Here is a 17,752-nt window from a genome sequence, read left to right as displayed (position 1 = left end):
TAACTAAAATGAATTTTCAGCCTGGCACAGAAACTATGCTTAATCATTGTAACACAGTTCCTTGACAAAGGCATTCAAAATAATTCTGCAGCCGAAAGATTCAACAGAGCAAAACAACAGTACTTAATTAAAAGGGGGAAAAATGTAAAAAGAAGTAAAATAAAAGAAAACTTGAAAGCAAAGTTCATCCTTCAACTAACCCAAGAAATAATAAGAAACAAAAGGGGAGCTGAACAACCATCTATCTGTATACTGCTTGTTCATCCAGGCTCAACATGAACTGGGTGTCAGACATTCAAAAACTTTTTAACAGAATGAGAATTACAAATATTAACATTCAGATTATATCACTGTCTTTTGCTAAAAAAACAGTCAGAAGTCCCAGTTGTTCCACTGAAATATAAGATTATACTAGCCAAAACCACCACAGGATTATTTACAGACATGTATATCAACAATTATGTTATGTAAAGCAAAGTTAATAAAGATGCAGAGACAAAATTAAAAAAAAAAGTTATCAATAAAGTATGAATACTGAGCAGTGTTCATAGGCAGAACACTAAGCCAGCTTTAAATTTTGTAAAATATTATCAGACAACTGAAAGGAACTGAGTATTCAATTCTACAGACCACAATAATATGCTACTGAAAAAGCAGACCACTGACATGAGATTCCATGGGGGAAGGTGCAGGGAAGGAGGTTCAGAGATTGACTTGATGCAAAAAATCAACAGTTTTGGACTATGTAGTTTACATATTTAGAAAATCACCTAAGTTTGAAATTCAACTCATCACTTGTGTCTAGATTTTTCATCTAAACTCTGGGTAAGAATATTACTTAAATATTCTTAATGTAAATGTACACCATTTTTTATGTTGTATCACTTCAATAAGAAAAAACTACATCCAAAATCCTGACCAAGTACTTGGAATACAGGGAAAAACCTGATCCCTCAGAGGTCAATAGCAGAACTCCCCAGCGTGGTTAACTTCACTCTCTGGTAGGGTTACGATGTATGTTTAAGATACTGATACTTGACTGTGTAAATGGAAAAGCCTAAATGTCAACTCCAAGATCTAATTGTAAATGAAAACTCATTCCCTGAAGGCATAATCTTTCACTTCCACAGACCAACACAAAGATCACAGGCAATGAAAAAATAAACCAGAAGGCCACGCAGTTTGAAGACCAAATATTTCTTTACTTCAAAAATACATCTTTATATTCAAATTCCAAGTTGCTGTGCTGTAGTAGAAATATGCAATCATAAATTTAATTTATCTTGATCATTTGCATTCTGTGGCAAACTGAGCTCAGGAAAAACATCTGGTTTTCAGTGAAGACCTCTGTTACCTTGTCTTCTGTCTGTGTTCATTACAATGTAAAACAGTAGAGAAATAAGCCTCAGGGTCACGTAATCCATTCTCCACTGAATTTGAATTGCTTCACAATCGAACTTTATCCAATAATGAATGAATTTGTTCATCATCCATCACAAGAACTCTTCAGAGTATATGAGGATTTTTTTAATCTTCTTTTAAGATGAACACAGAAAAGTACAGCAGTTACAGAACTGATTTTGCTTCTTAAAATCTTGCAGAACTTAAGGTCAGTTTGATAGCCAACCATGTAAAAATCTGAACAAAAACTGAAGGAAATTAGAGTATTGAAAATCCTGTTTAAAAAATTAAATTTGTGTCTTGGCATAGCATCGTTCTCCTTGCACGGAGAGGCTGTTTTTCATTCTTGACTTTAAAATAGGGCACATGGAAAAAATGTACTTCTTCCCTTCTTGCTTGATGATGTTACAATTCAGCAGTTAATACTGTCTATCATCATTTGCATACTTAAATCCTTTTGGACATGGCCAAACAACAATGTGAAAAACAGTAATTATCACAATCATAATTTAACCTCTGGTAAATTAATTCCTAAAGAAGTTCTTAGAACTAACATATGGCCTCCATGTATTTAGGTAACAGGACTCTTCTGCACTGCAGCATCAAATATCACTTTTTTGCTAAATTTCAGTGGCAAATGCTTCAAGCAGGAGGTACTGGTAGTCTTCTTAATATTTCCATAGCAATCTTATGATAGGCTTTAGCCTGCAAAAACAGAAACATACATTGAGCACTCCATTTTCTAGAGAAAGGAGTATTTCACAACTAATTAGGTATTTGTTCTTTTACACACAAAGAGAAAATCAAACATGTTTAAATAAATGGGTTAAATTTAGCATGTGTTCAGGAAAAACAATGCATTAAGAGACAGATTAAGCACAAGCATTATAGAAAAATATTGGTGGGGGAATTTAAATTTAACTGAACAATTTGTCTTTAACAACAAGCAAAGTCTTCTGAAAGAGAAGCGATGAGGAAGATACGGATTCTTTACTCCCACAGGTACTATTAATTATAAACTTCCCTCATCCTGACAACCAGGATGCACAGGATAGAGAATCAGAGAAAACAACAGCATTCAAAAAAAACGTTTGGAACTATTCATTACAGACCTGACTATCGCCATGCAATTTCCTATTCAGACATTTAAAGTATTTTTAAAAAAAGACACGTTTCCAAAAGACTGAAGTAGGTATTGGAAAGAACTAATTCTGCAACACTGAAATCCACACAGTTAAAGCTCTCTTTCACACCAGCCTGTGGTATCTGGTCAGACACCTTGGCTATAGAGAGCAACCCAAGTAAGCATACTTATGTTAACATCTCCAAAAAACATGGCACAGCTAGGATCATGATCAGTCCACCATCAATTAACAAATCTTATATCAAGGGACTTACATAAAAACACTGTATGAAGTCCAACACAGAACAAACCCCAGAATTAAATCAAATTATTCCTGTACCAAGCTCAACAACTTGTAGTCAAAAGGGAACATCTTATAAAATCTCAACCATTTATATAAGAATGCTTAATTAAATAGTATTTTTGTGTGTATGTATATACACACTGCACATTGTTCCAGAAGTTGATTACTTCCATTGTTAAAATGTACACCTTTTCTATAATTTGAATTTGTCGTACTTCAGATTCCAGCTGGTCCATCACATTCTCTGTCAAGTACACAGCAAAGTCCCCTAACTGAGCTTGCTCTTCTGCAAGACAGTGACCAACCTACTCCATCTTCTCCACTAAATCTGCATACACAGACCCCATTGACAGCCTTTCCTGCTTTCCTTGGACAGATCTCCACACTGATTTCTCCTGTCTCCTGCAGGATGGCTCTAACCATGAATTAGTCCTTGTACTCCTGATGAGCCTTTAAAGCAGCAAACAAACTGACACATGCCAGAGGCCAGAGCTTGGGGGGCAGCAAGAGATGGTCTGTCTGTCACACCAGGGCCACCAGCACTCACTGTCACTGCTCTGAACAAGGTGTCAGCCTTTTGCAGGGCCATGCACTGCTCATGTCTGTCTCCTCTTTTTTAGGGATTGCTCCTGGCTTGTAGGATTTTCTTCTCTGGCACTCACCCTCTACACCTCATAGTCTCAGTGTTCACATCTTAAAACTAAAGCCATAAAATTTTCTGAGTTTGAAGGAATGCAGACAGCAAGACAGAATTGTTTTCTCTCATGTACATGACTTTGTGGCAAAAACGACAGAATTATTTAGAACTTAATTCACAATCAGGAATTTCAAACTTCTGTGGCTACAGTCGCAGTGCAGTTGGGTAACAGCCTGTGTGCAACACCCACCTCACTCAGCTATTAATCCCCTGGGTGCCCCAGCTGCCCCCCAACTAACCATTCACCTAGACAAGATAATGGACCCACCTGACGTGAGGTGACTGACTGAAGTCAAGCTGCCTTTGCAGTTCAGTATTTGTCTAATTGGTGTAGGAGCACTCCATGTGGGAATTTCAAACCTGGAACCTGGAACAGTCCTGCAGGCAGCTCCCACTTTGCACAGATCAATTCATGCTTTTTAATGAGCCAATTAACAACCTACATACAGTACCTGGCCCCTTCTAAAGACTGCCCAGGCTGTTTGCCTGCTCCAGAGTTGACCAAATTGTACACAGAACTATAAATTCACCAAAAGCAAACTCAACTGTTTGTATAAATGTTACCTTATGTCAACAGCCCAATAGATTAAATTTAGATACTTTCCCCACAAAATGCTATTAATGAGTGTCTGAGCAACACTTCCCCAAAGTACACTGACCCTCATTTGCCAAGCAGCTGATCATCACTTTGCAACAGGAGGGTCCCAATGCAGCTCTTTGTAGCAAGCATTCCAGCACTACTAAACACTGTCTAGTGTCTTGCCTGCTGACCTTTGGGTTTTTTGTTTTCCTGGATCACTACTTTGTCTGTTGAACAGACCAGTATCTCATGTGTGTCCTTACAGAACACTACCAGTCACGTGGCTTTGGCAAAAATCAACTGTTTTGAGCCTTGGTTTACTGTTTTTGAACAAATGATTTAGCCATGAGTGAGGACCTGACCATCAATCAACACACCTGAAAGGTCTAAATGGAATCTTGGTGACTGTGAATATGCACTACATAAAAACAACCTTATGTATATTGAATAGCTTTTCCTACTCGTGATCTTTTCAATGTGCCATCCGTATGCAGAGAGCACAGCTCAGTTCAGCTGTTTAATCCATCATTACTAAGCAAAAGAAGCTGGGTTGCAAATGAAACCAGAAAGGGTTTACTATTTCATTTCCAGGTGGAAAAACAGCAGAGAAAGAATAAAGGATGAGTACCTATTCATCGCCCACAACCTTTCTCATTTTAACAGGATAAAAGCAAACTTCTCAGGTCAGTTACTCCCTTCATGTTTGAAAGCTCTAAATGAATGGTTTATAGATTTTCTGAAAACCAATTTTTTGCTGACAGACAACTTTATATTTAAAAACAACATACCAGTTACCATTCCTCCCACTTCATGAGGACGAAGAAGCACACAGGAAGACAGAAGGCCCTAAGCCCAGACCAGACTTGTTTATTATGAACACCGCCTCAATGTGGGCTGAGAGTAGCACTAGGGCAGGCAGAGGTAGAGGTGGAAGGTGATGCTCACAGAGTCAAAAAAAAAGCTGGGAAACAGCCACGTGAGAGACTGCTCACCTCCCAAACAGTGGCAGAGTGCCAGAAGGGCACAGTTCTTAAGACCTCAAGGGCACAGCTGATAATGAAGTGACTGATGATAGCATAGATGGTGGAGCAGGAAAGAGAGAACCTGTGAAGAAGTTCACCAGGAAATGAAGTGAGAAGTCCTACTTAGCATAAATAATCAGACCATCATCCTGATTCATAACTCTGTAGCAGATCTGTATTATCATGGCCTAATACACGTTGGGTAGATTTAAACTGGAAAACTTTTTACTAGCTCATCTAATTAAGCCCTGCAGTAATCTTAAGGAAATATTAGCCTTTCAGTTATGGCCTTTCATTCTCCCTAAAATCTCACCCATAAGGGAAGAATGCATCATTGCTAAGATTACTGCAGACTGTACAGGTCATGGCTGACTCTGCCCTGTTGTCATGCACTGGACTGGTGTGGCCTGACCTGCTGGTTTGCTTTCACTGGAGTGCAGATCTCAGCCCGCCAACAGCTCACTACACTGCCTGCCAGTACCTGGGGCAACTGTGACACAAACACAGAACTCAACTTATAATCAACAAAGTAAAAGCAGGTAGGAGCCGATATCACATTTTCCTTCACCCAAACCACTGCATACAAACAACTTCAGACCAGCAACTCAGAAACACACACTGATCCCATCACTCAGTTACAGGCCTCATACACAACAGGATATAAATCCCAATGCTGACATGGTTTCTAATGTCTATTTCTGATTACAAGACTCCAAGACTATTAAGGCTGCTTTATCCAGCCCAGCAATCCAAAAGAGAATCTGTGCAAGTCTGACTGTCTGGAACATCAAATGCTGTGGATCCTAATATACCTGTGAAGAAGGAAAAGGAATTTAAATGTGCTCAACTGACCTGTTAGGGCTTACATTTTATTAATTGCTGAAGGAAACTAGCTACCATGAGCAACTAATCCAATAGTGACTATCACAAGGACAAATACTAGTCTTAACTACCATCTACATGAAAATAAGCATAGCCAACCTGTCATTGATAACTTTGGTTCTTAGCACTCTCTGCACAGTCATGTTCCATTTGCCAGTTCAATCAGATTTTTAAATAGACTTAATTTGGAAACATGGAAATTGCTTTGTTACTTTGACACAACTCCAGCCTTCAGTGCATGACTGGAGATACCTTCCAATGTCTGTATTTTACTGTGGTCAGCTCAGCTGGCACTAAAAACGTGATGACAAATGCAGCTTTAAATGAGTCTACTTCAGGTACAAGCTTCATGTCACCCAGAGAAATTCTTTGTTGCTACAAGAGGTCCAGAGACTATCCCACATCCTACCAGTCCTTCGTCTGGGCAGCTCCACAGTAAGATTCTTCTTTGCATGTACTGGCAACTCTTGCCAAATTTACAATGAAGTCTCAAGTCAGAAAGGCAAACTTACTGAGACAGAAAAAGTCAATCCATACATTGTAACATGAAATGGAGGAGACTATTAAGTAAGCTGGGTTTATGAAACTAAAATCTCAAAGAAAAATTCTCAGTGCTCATGGGAAACTTCCTATTAATCCTATGTATCAGCAGTAGTAACAGCCAAACAATTCTTAGGGACAAACTTCCTATTAATCCTATGTATCAGCAGTAGTAACAGCCAAACCATTCTCAGCCAACTCTTGCCAAATTTACAATGAAGTCTCAAATCAGAAAGGCAAACTTACTGAGACAGAAAAAGTCAATCCATACATTGTAACATGAAATGGAGGAGACTATTAAGTAAGCTGGGTTTATGAAACTAAAATCTCAAAGAAAAATTCTCAGTGCTCATGGGAAACTTCCTATTAATCCTATGTATCAGCAGTAGTAACAGCCAAACCATTCTTAGGGACAGGCCCAGCTGCTAACCCAAGGTGCTCTTACAGACATCTAAATACACATCCTGCCCAAAAAACACAGCCAAAGAGAACAGTGCAAATCAAACGCAGTATAGTAACATCCCTCAAACAGACTATCCTACACTCAGCCTTTTCTTCAGCAGACAGAACCATAAATGAGGGTCTGATGATGCATTGTACTGTCTACACCCTGAATGAAGGATTTGAACCTACACGTACCAAATGCTACTGTGATGATTCAAAGGAAGCCTTGATGATAAAGACATATTATAAATCATACCATGCAGCCTTCTTTAGGATTTGCTTTTCTTTTAAAATATCACACCCTGCATTGACCACTCACTAAATGGAATTACTGATGACAACTAAACCACAAAACAGGATTCTATGACTTTTTGCTACCAGTACTTAAATTTTTCTCCAACTACTTATTGCAATCTTTAAAAGGCTGTATGTTTTTGCCCTACTTATATATCACCTTTTCATAAGCATTCTAGACACAAAGTGTTTCTGAATACAAATTTGAGTTGTCTGTCTGGATGACACCACAGCATAGTTTGTAACATTCTGATTTAATTGAAAAGGGATGATTAACCAGACTTATTTTGCTCTGTTCCATTAGACTGCTGGTACCTTGTGCCCCTGCTTTCCACTTGACTGAGCTTTTTCTCTTCCCTTATAAATCAGTGTGCAATTTATTGGACTCAAAATCCTTCACCTGTATATGTAGGATGTGAATGGACATACTGGTACACCAAATATTTTGTACTTGTTTGAGGTAGGAGGTGACAGGTGGGAGTTTGGTGGTCAACAATCAAGACAGCCTGTCTGTTCTGCCAAGGTATTGATAAATCCACTGTGCCATCCAGACTGTGATACACCCAAAGTTTCTAGCAGGAATTCCTCACAAGATAACCACCAACTGCTCCGTAAGTCTCTGGGCTCTATGCTCACAGAAGGAAGAGCTCTCAGGAACCTCTATTTATCATTCTCCCAGTGTGATGGAGAGTTCACTGGGCACTTAAGCAGCTCCTCTGATGGAAGACTAACTCCACTGCAATTAACCATGTTCTATAACTCTTGCTGTGCCTCTAATCTGCTTACCTGCAAGCTTCAAGATGCCTTTCCAAACACCTGTTTTGCTGCTGGCTCCTTTTCCATGGTCCATAGGAAGATCCAGTACATCTGAGCATGATCAATATCACCTGGTTTCAGTGATTCCTCATTAGTTGTCCCTATTCTACCTTTTCCCCTGCCTTTTTCCCCCCAGTTCTACCATTTTAGCAGCATTCCTGATTTCTGTTTACCAGCTTTTGCTGTCCAGTGACTCTTGCATCTGTTTGAGTGAGCAGCAAAATGGAACCTGGGCCAGCTAATCCACCTCCACAGTGTGATGGAGGAGAAAAATGCTCAATCTTCAGAAGTGTCTCACTCCAGAAGGTAAGACCTCACTGTTGATTAAAGAAATTATAAGCTTCTTGGGTCACTCTCAGCTGCTGTGTAAGGCTGACCGTACAAGTACAACAATATTCCATTTCTATATCAAAAAGTTTTATTAATGAAGAGTATTAAGAAAAAGCCACCAAAAAAAGCCACAATTTAAACAACTAAGCCGACAGAAACACTAACACAGACAATGTTATACCAAGAGCAAAATCATGTTAGCAGCACTGTTATTTCTCCCAGGGGACTGCCTCAAGCTTCACCAAAAGAGAACTCCAGTCATCAAACCTTCCTATCCTTTAGCTATAACTTCAATACTTTCCATAAGCAGATTAGTCTTGTGTATTCCGTGCCTTCCCTGAGGAAGAACTTTCTAAGTTCACACATGTTCCATTCTACAAGTAATTTCTTTTTTTAGTTCTTAGTAATTTCCTTGTCATTTGTGAAAAGGAAATCCCTTTTCCACCAACTACATCTAAGCTTTGAAATAATAAATTTAGACAAGTTTGCTTAGACATTTTGAAATTCTTGTGTAAAGTCAGAGGTATACTTTTATCTATCTGCAAGGCAAGATGAACCCCATGGCAGATGTGTAAGCAAAAATGTATTAACTGACATATTTTAGAAACCATTTTATTCTAGGCTTGAAAGAGCTCAAAAGGTGTGACAACATGCTGGGTTTCTAAGAAGTCAATCACCATCCTTATTCCCTACTGTTTGAATCTGCTAGGTATTATTTCAGGTCTATGATTCTGTATTTGATTTGTAAGTGTGTTCTAACAAAATCAGCATAGAATTTCGTATGAAAATCCCCTGCACATTTAAGCAACAGGAGCAGAGAAATTCAGCAGACATTGTTCTCTATCTGAAAAGTTGTTAATGCATGAATAGCCACAATTTCAGTTTATTTGAGAAACATGGTGATGACTGTCATGTTTTAAAGATTAGAATCTGACCTTATATGCCTTCTCCCACCATCAGTTATGTGCTAAGAATTTAATATTTCTTGAAAATATAAGAGAATTATATTTTTTCTATCTTTAAAATTAGAAGAAAAGCAGGGATGAAGGAAAATTCTTTTTCATTCTACAGAGATTTGTGACATTTTTAAAAAACACATTCTCTGAGGAGAACTACTATCTCACAGACACAAAGGCAGAGAAGGACATTAAAAGTTTTCCCCAGAGTCACACATATTTGTCAATCTTTATTCTTCTGCATAGTTAACTTAATTGCCACAAATGGTGATTATAACCCATCCTTTTGTTATCAAGAACATGTTAAAGGAGGAACAGATGGCAACACAACAGACTTTCTTGCCTTTTTATTTTCAGAATGCTATCCAATACATGTCTGAATTCTTTGCTCAATAGTCCAGCAGGCTACAGACTCTCAGTTATTACACATTTCAGATACTGTGAGCCCTCCACCTTAGCTTCCCAGCTGTTTTACTTCAGCTTTGACCAAAGCCATACATCCATTCAAAACTTCACATTGCTGATCAAACTTCCCAGAAAGAAGCTACCATATGGATTATAGGGATTCCTTTTCAGATAGACCTAGACTCAAGATCACTACATTATTCCACAGCATGGGCCTTGCCCAAACCTAGCAAAAACATGGCATTTAATTAGAAGTCAACACGCCACTTCTCTTTCAGAACAAAACTACAACTTTGAGACTATCACTGGTCTTCCAGAATCCTGTTCAGTATGTTAATAACACTGGATTAAGAATGTCAATGTTCTCCTCCTTTTTTTTTTCCTTCTAAAATACTGTGAAGGAAAAAACACATTTCAATAATGATATTGAAAAAGCTACTAATATTCAAATGTTCCAGAGGTACAGTCTACCTTATTGTGAGTTGATTCTACTATCTGTTATCAGTACTAATAATTGTTTTCACTATATATCTTTACCTCTAAGCAGCAGAGGAGAGTGGGGCTGCATTATGCCAGATACTGTGTACAGCACCCTGCCCTACAGAGCCTGGCAGACAAACTCTAGCAGAGAAATAAAATAGCAGACAGGGAAATCTTACTCCATCAGCAATAACGAAATTCTATATGTGCAACTACTTTTCTTTACAGATTTGCATATTTGACTCACATCACCCCACCAACTTGCATTTTCCAGTGACAACAGAATGCTATGGTAAATAAACTGAAAAAATCTATTTCCTCTTGTGTGCAAATTGCTCCACTTCCTGATGAAAACAACCCAGGTAGTGACAATATGAAGTTTTGTTCCAAACATCTTTGGGTAAGACCCTTTGACAGTTTCCAGGCTCGGCCACCAAAGGCTTAACTGACAGCTTTAGAGGAACTACATCAGCTGCAAGGTCTCATGAGGCTTGACACTGACTTACCTCCTCTTAGTGTGCCAGGACCTGGATCAAATCTCTGTTCTGAATGATTCAGCCTAATTAAACAAAACCAAACCCACAGAAGCAGAACAGATGACAAGCATTCAAAAACCAAGGGCCTGAGTTACTTACTGCTACTACCTTCTTTTACTTTATTTCCTTACTTCACTCAAAAACCCATTTCTTTCCAAAGAGCAATAAGAAGCAGCACTCTCCATTCACTTTTAGAGGAGAGCTCTCTGTTGTTCTAAGTGCAGTGCACCAAACTTACAGCATCACTTTGAGGCTGAGAGATCACAACAGGCTGTCCTGAATCACAAGTCTCCCGTATATTGATGTGCAGTGGAACGTCTCCTGCATCAAAAATACCAAGACACACATATGTCAAGACCTAGTATTTCTTAAATGTTTCCTTAAACTAACCCTAAAGCAACTTGAAATCTAATTCCCATTCACTATACTCTTTGAATTGCTTTAGCTCCAAAAATTAGCATTTAAAATGAAAATTGGCTGTGGTATATTTTCCTTACATCCATAATGAATAATGCCAAACATATTTTGGAGTTTTAATTCTCTGAATAGAAAGGACCATGCTTTAGTCATTTATTACAGAAGGAAGGGCTTTTTACCTCAAACACAAAAATACAGGCTGAGATACAAATTATTTTGTTTATGTGAAATAAATTGCCTGAGTGTTAGGCAACTGTTCATCATGCAACTTACTGTTCAGTCTATCTCCTCCTGTAAGTTCTTTTCAGTGCCGTTTTAAGATTTTAATCACTATTCAAAGAATTCTTTGAATACCTAATTTCCAAATAATAGCATTTGTTATTGTCCTTATTAGGCCTTGGATCCAATTAAAAGGTGGACAGCTATTCAGTTCATTCTTCTTTCCAACAGAAATCTTCTTTATATTCTGCTTTTATAATGAGCAGGGAACTGCCAGAGAGGAAAGGAACGTTCTAAAGAAGAATCAATTAGCAGCCCTGTTCCATTCTGAGACATACTTTCTGCAACACAGATTTCACCACTACAAAAAACTTGGAGATTCCTATGTTTACTGCTACATAAATAATTTTGAGGTGAACTGAAGACCAACTTTTTTTAACTGGAAGACATAGCTACACTTTACATTATGGATAGACGAAGACAGAACAGCCTACCTTAGTTCAATCCTGACACATCAGAAATCGTGTAAGTTTAATTCATACATTTTAGCAACCTGATTTAACTCAAATCAAGGCCATTGTAAATTACTGAGATTCAATCTATTCAGAAAATGAAGCAGTTTAAAAAACTGTATGAAAATTGACAAAATTTAAGAAATAAAAAACCCCAAAGACAAAGCAAGTAGGAATATAAACAAAAACAAACAAATAGTAAACACAAAAGCACTGGCTCCATGATTACTGTGCTGAATCTTTGAACAGCCTTATTATTATTTAGGATAATGACAGACCATTTCCTTCAATTTTTTTTTTTCTTACTTATTTCAGTCATGAATAAATTTAGGTATAATAGTCTGTTCATGTGTTAATTTTTTTAAAAATTCAGAGAGTCCTCTGAAAGTTTTCTAACCATAAACATTCTTAATTGAATAACAGTAATTTGTAAATCTCCCTGACATTCACTTCCTACTCTTATTTTACGTAGAGACTAATCTCCTCTTTTTTCCCAAAGATGTTTTGTTAACAAAAAAAATACTTCTTCAATATCAGCTTAATCATAATCTCCAATATTTACAAAATAGCAGCCTTTCTCTTTTCTTCCTCAGACTTACAAACATGTGCTGGTACTACAGGAGCATTCAGGACTTGTAAGAATATGTAAGAACTTGTAAGAACAGAACTTGTAAGAAGTGCAGTCAGAAGATAAAGAAAAATGCATTATAATTTTAAAAAATTGAAAATTTATAATTTAAGCAGAAGACATCAAAACCATCTGCATAGCTGTTTGGATGGTATGGGTTTGAGGAAGATAATACTTTTGCACTGCTCTTCACAACCCAATGGGATGGGAACTTAACATCACAAGTTTTTCTGATGTTAACAACTACTGCTGATTGCAAATAAAGAATAATTTAAATTCACTGTAGGAAGAAAAATCAAAGAATTTTAAAAATCTGGCAGTCATTGCTGATGGTCAGGAACCAGATAGTGTTAAAAAAGTCAGGAATTGCAAAGGTCAGGATAGAACACACAGAAATTATTATCTCAGTACCACGCATACCAATGGCATAGCTTTCTGGTCATGGTTACAGCTCTCAAACTTCAGGAAAAAAATTTCAGAGACAGGGAAAGAAAAATCAGCAGCACAAAGTCTCTCTCACAAACCTTATCACATATTCCTTTAAAGAACAGTAAAAATAAAAGACAATCGTAAGTATGTGAAATAACTGATTTTGCTTGAAAGACTCCTGGCAAATGCTAATTGTCTTCTGTCAAACAAAACTAAGGTACTCAGTAATACTAATGACAGCCAACTCTGAGCAAATGGAAGGATGATACTTTTCAATCCTGCACATTGTTAGCTTGGAGAATTTGTCAAATGCTGGGTGATAAACATCTTGTTGGGTTGCCAAGAAGGACTAGATGCTTATCTAAACAAACAGAACAGCCACAGGTGTCAGAAAATATATGCAAAATAAACTTAGAATTACTAATTTTAAATATATGCACTTGACAGATATATATGTAAAAATTTGTTCTCAAGGCTTTTGGGCAGAATTCAAGTAATACTGAGATAGAACTTCCATTTGGGATGGATTACCGTAAAATCTGTAAGCAGTAATTCTTACAGTGCCATATGGTATTATTATGTAATGGTCATCCCTGGAAGGAGGAGCATACTAATCAGATCAAGTACTGTAATTCAAAATTTGTCCCTCGGGGCATTATTCTTAATCTTAGTCTGGTTTTGCATTGACAGTTTGAAGTTAAACTTCACTCTGCTTTGTTTTGTACATCTCATCTATCCCCTGCTAAATCTGTACATCTCTCACATCACTCCTAATTAAATCCAATCACAATCAGTTCTGCACTCTTAGGAAATAACAAAAACCACCTATGGGACCAATGCCATGGTACATCATTTGTGCCTGCGTATCTAAATGCACGTTTGATTCAACTGCTTGCAGAGCATTTGCATCCATCCACATAACCCAGGGCTGTAGAAGTCCCCTTGGGCTCTGATCACAACTCATTACATATTCAGAAAACTAAAAGATAGCCCAAAAGCATGTCTTTAATTATCTGTTGCCTTGCTATCTCAAGTCTATGTCAGACCTTGATGTTTCTGTGTTGATCTTTCTAAGTGAGCTTCCTGGTTCTTTTTAATGAATTAGCTATGGAAAATCATTGAGATAATTAGAGTAATACATGGAAACACATCATTAGCACATGCAATTACCCCATTTACCAACTTAATTACACTGTGTTATATTCTCTACTTACAGTACAGGTTGAACCATGCCTTTTTAAATCAGTAATGTATATTTTAAAGATCCGTGTATATTTTAGCCTACAGGCATGACAGACAGCTTAATCATAGCTAATCATAGAATGATTTAAGTTGGAAGGGACCTTAAAAATCATTTAGTTCCAAGCCCCCTTTTGCAGACAGGGACACTTCAAGTAGAGCAGGTATCTCAGAGCCCCATCCAACCTGCCTTCGAACGTTTTCAGGAATGGAGCGCCCTTAACTCTAGACAACCTGTGCCAGTCCCTCACAGTAAAGAATTTCTTCCTAATATCTAATCTAAATCTGTCCTCTTCAGTTTAAACTAATTCTCCATTGCCCTATCATTGCCTGCCTTTGTAAAAAGTCTCCAGCTTTCAGACCCATTTACATACCAAAAGGCTGCTATAAAGCCTCTGCTGTGTCAATATTTAAACAAAAATAATTTAAACAAAATAAATGAAAAAACATTTATTGATATTACTAGACAGAGTTTAGCTCTGTCCTAAGACTAAATAGAATTCCTGGTTATTTGCAAAAATTGCTGTACAGTCAACCACATAACAAATTTCAGGTAATATAGGACATTGATATCAAAACAATTAATGTTCTGGATTGTTTGTAAATACAGAGATTTAAGATGCTATTCAAGAATTTTCATATGCAGTCAACATCACCATTACAAGACTGACAAGGAACACAGCATACTGCTTATTAGTTCCATTACATCTGAAAACAGTCTGAATCCAAAGTCATCTAGATTATGCAGTTTCATCATTCAGTTAATGCTTCATGCACACCATTAGATTTTTCTTCAAAAATAAAACCATTTCCACATTCTTACCCAAAATATCCAATCCAAGAGTTTTTGCCAGATCTTTTACGCCATCAGTTCCAAAAATATGCGTCTCATGCTTACATTTGGGACACTGGAAAACACTCATATTTTGAACTAGTCCTAAAACCTGTCAAAGGAAAGGAAAGGAAAGATTGCTCAAACGAAGCACTGGTATTTCCATGTTAATCTCTGATAATACAGAATATATTATCCACTAAGAACAAACACAGAGTGGTTACTTAAAACAGGAATCAGACCCATTAATATCATTATCAATTCTTATTAGTCATCTCAGTGGCCCCATCATCTGGCATTACTTCAATTTCTTCACATTTATATCTCTTGAAGACTACCAGCCTTATTTGTAACAAAAAGTACTTCTTTCACAAACCAAACTTGCCAAGAACTCTCCCTGCTAGTATTTCATTTTCAAACTCTGAATACTGGAAGAATTTTCATGCTGCGTTTTAGTTTTGTCCTTTGCAGTTTCAGGAAAGAGAAAATAAAAACATATCATTACAAGAAATTACACAATCAGACGTGCTTTTAAGGCATTTTTATAAGTTATCCGGTAGGGAAATGTTTTCAAAAAGACCAGATTTGTTATTCTTCTGCAGAGCAGAAACACATTTTAAAGATCAAACAATAGAAATAATTATGTGAAACTAAGTGGCAAAACCCATAGCATAAAAATCTAATACACACATCCTGGGTACCCTTCCACTGATGCCAGGTTTTCAACATCATTCTTATAAAATACGTCAAATAAAAATTTGCCAAGTCATTCACACAAAAAAATCTTCCTTCACAATGTGAAATAATGCTAATAATCTCATTCTATTCACATAGTAAACAAAACTCTACATTTAGAGTCAGATCAAAATTTTCAGAAGTGACAAAAACAGTGTTCAAATGCCACAGGGTAGAAGTTTGTATCACCTGCTAAGGAACAGAACTCCTGCTTTAAGAGATGCAATGTTACAACATTTCACTTTCAGATCTGTACAGTACCTAGATATGTCACAAACACTATAGCTGAGTTTTAGAATACACTATTTATGTTGCTATTTACTTTGTAGCATTTTGTACTTCTACATTTTCCTGAACCTTCTAGTTTTGTGCTTGAACAAGGTGGTCTCTAGTTATTAGAGAAGAAATATATCCACTATGCTAATGAAGGATATCTAGGAGGAAACAGCAGTGTTCAGTGTGACCAACAAATATATTTAATTAAAAGTGAACGTACAACTCCTGGCACGGAACTTAAAATAAAAAAGTATGTTACTTACAATATCATAGTAAGTCTCCTTAGCTGTGAGCTGAAATTTATCAAAAGGTAGTCACCTGTTTTTGCTATACCACCTTTTCTATATCACCTCTTATAGAGTATATTTGCTACATCTTCCTTTACTTACATAAAATTCTCAGATGGTTTAGAGCAAGGAACATTTTAAGAAATAATATGCTTGAAATAAAAATTACCTACTTCCAATTTAACACCTCAAACTGACTTTCCCCCTTTTCTACTCTCTCCCAGGGACTGTCAGAGAAGCAAGTGGAACAAGACTCTATTTACTGGCACATTATTACACGTAATTTTATCATCCAGATCTTACATTAGCAGAGACATTAAATACTGCATATCCAAGGGTATAAGGTGCAGGGACAGCAAAAAGGGAGCTGTACAGCCACAGCCTTCTATGGATGACCTCTAAGCAGGCATTCATCCTGCTCTCCCCTAAAGTGAAGTCATGGAGTTTTTACTCTCTTGGTAAACTGAAGAACACTGAAAGATGTATTTTTGACAAAAGAAAAAAAAATATTTTCACCAGGATACATGGAGGCCATGTTTGAAAGGACAAAAAAATATGGGAAAAAAGAAGTAATTTGAAATTTACACTTTAATTCATTTTCAGGTATCTTGGGGTTTGAACTTTCTGTTCTCTTCAAAGTACTCATCCAACATTTATGATTCAGCAAATTTATCATCAAAGAAAATTTTATGTAGTCTACTATTGTTTTGTGAATAGTTAAGCATTATTACAGCTGTTTTGTTCATTTTATAATAACCTAGTAACTAAGAAGTCCTTCAGCCAGGACTGATGCTAGACCAGTTTTAGAGGCCTTAAACACTGTCCTTTTTTTATTTCCATTTAAACAAACACTACTAAAAGGAAATGACACTTCATCATTACACAATAATTTTAATTTTTCTGTGTTGGTCCTGTTGTCAGCCAATAAATAGAGCATATTTAATAATATATAATTTATCCATCTGGAATATGAAGAAGCCTCTTAAAAATACTAAGTATAATATGGAATATTTCCAAATACACAACTTTACTGCTGAAGTGATTTTTTACCATGCATTTTTCTGCACATATATTTACAGAAGGGAGCTCCTTATGACCTTCAGAGCTTTTAAATCTACAAAGGAATAGGTCTGGTTAATGAAGTCAGTAATAACCCTCATTCTCCTGCTCAAATAATAGACTTGTAATAGCTTCAAAGCAGGTGTTACTGTCTACACAAACTATTTCATAAGTGTGGGTGAATTCTATTCTAATTCTTGTTGAGCTTGGCAAATTTGGCTCAGCAATGACATGAAAACTTTTATGCACAACAATACAGGAGCTATGTAACCTATGGCAGCAGCATGGAGCTGCATTCCATTTAGTCTA

General features: G+C 36.9%; 1 protein-coding gene across 5 annotated transcripts in view; it reads right to left on the bottom strand.

Moving 5' to 3' along the window:
- Positions 1–1,181: 1,181 nt before the first annotated feature.
- Positions 1,182–17,752, bottom strand: part of NUBPL (NUBP iron-sulfur cluster assembly factor, mitochondrial) — a 77,503-nt gene continuing 60,932 nt past the window's right edge. For all 5 annotated transcript variants that reach the window (XM_059475103.1, XM_059475105.1, XM_059475106.1 and 2 more), the window contains 3 exons: positions 15,078–15,198; positions 11,049–11,131; positions 1,182–2,106 (listed from right to left, as the gene is read on the bottom strand). In XM_059475103.1, the coding sequence (XP_059331086.1) occupies positions 2,044–2,106; positions 11,049–11,131; positions 15,078–15,198 (267 nt within the window). In that variant the 3' untranslated portion in view covers positions 1,182–2,043. The remainder of the gene's footprint in view (positions 2,107–11,048; positions 11,132–15,077; positions 15,199–17,752) is intronic.

This window comes from Ammospiza nelsoni, chromosome 6, assembly GCF_027579445.1.
Source record: "Ammospiza nelsoni isolate bAmmNel1 chromosome 6, bAmmNel1.pri, whole genome shotgun sequence".
In the NCBI taxonomy this organism is placed as follows: Eukaryota; Metazoa; Chordata; class Aves; order Passeriformes; family Passerellidae; genus Ammospiza; species Ammospiza nelsoni.
The sequence above is the reverse complement of the archived record's forward strand: the minus strand, read 5'-3'. Positions and strand labels throughout refer to the sequence as shown.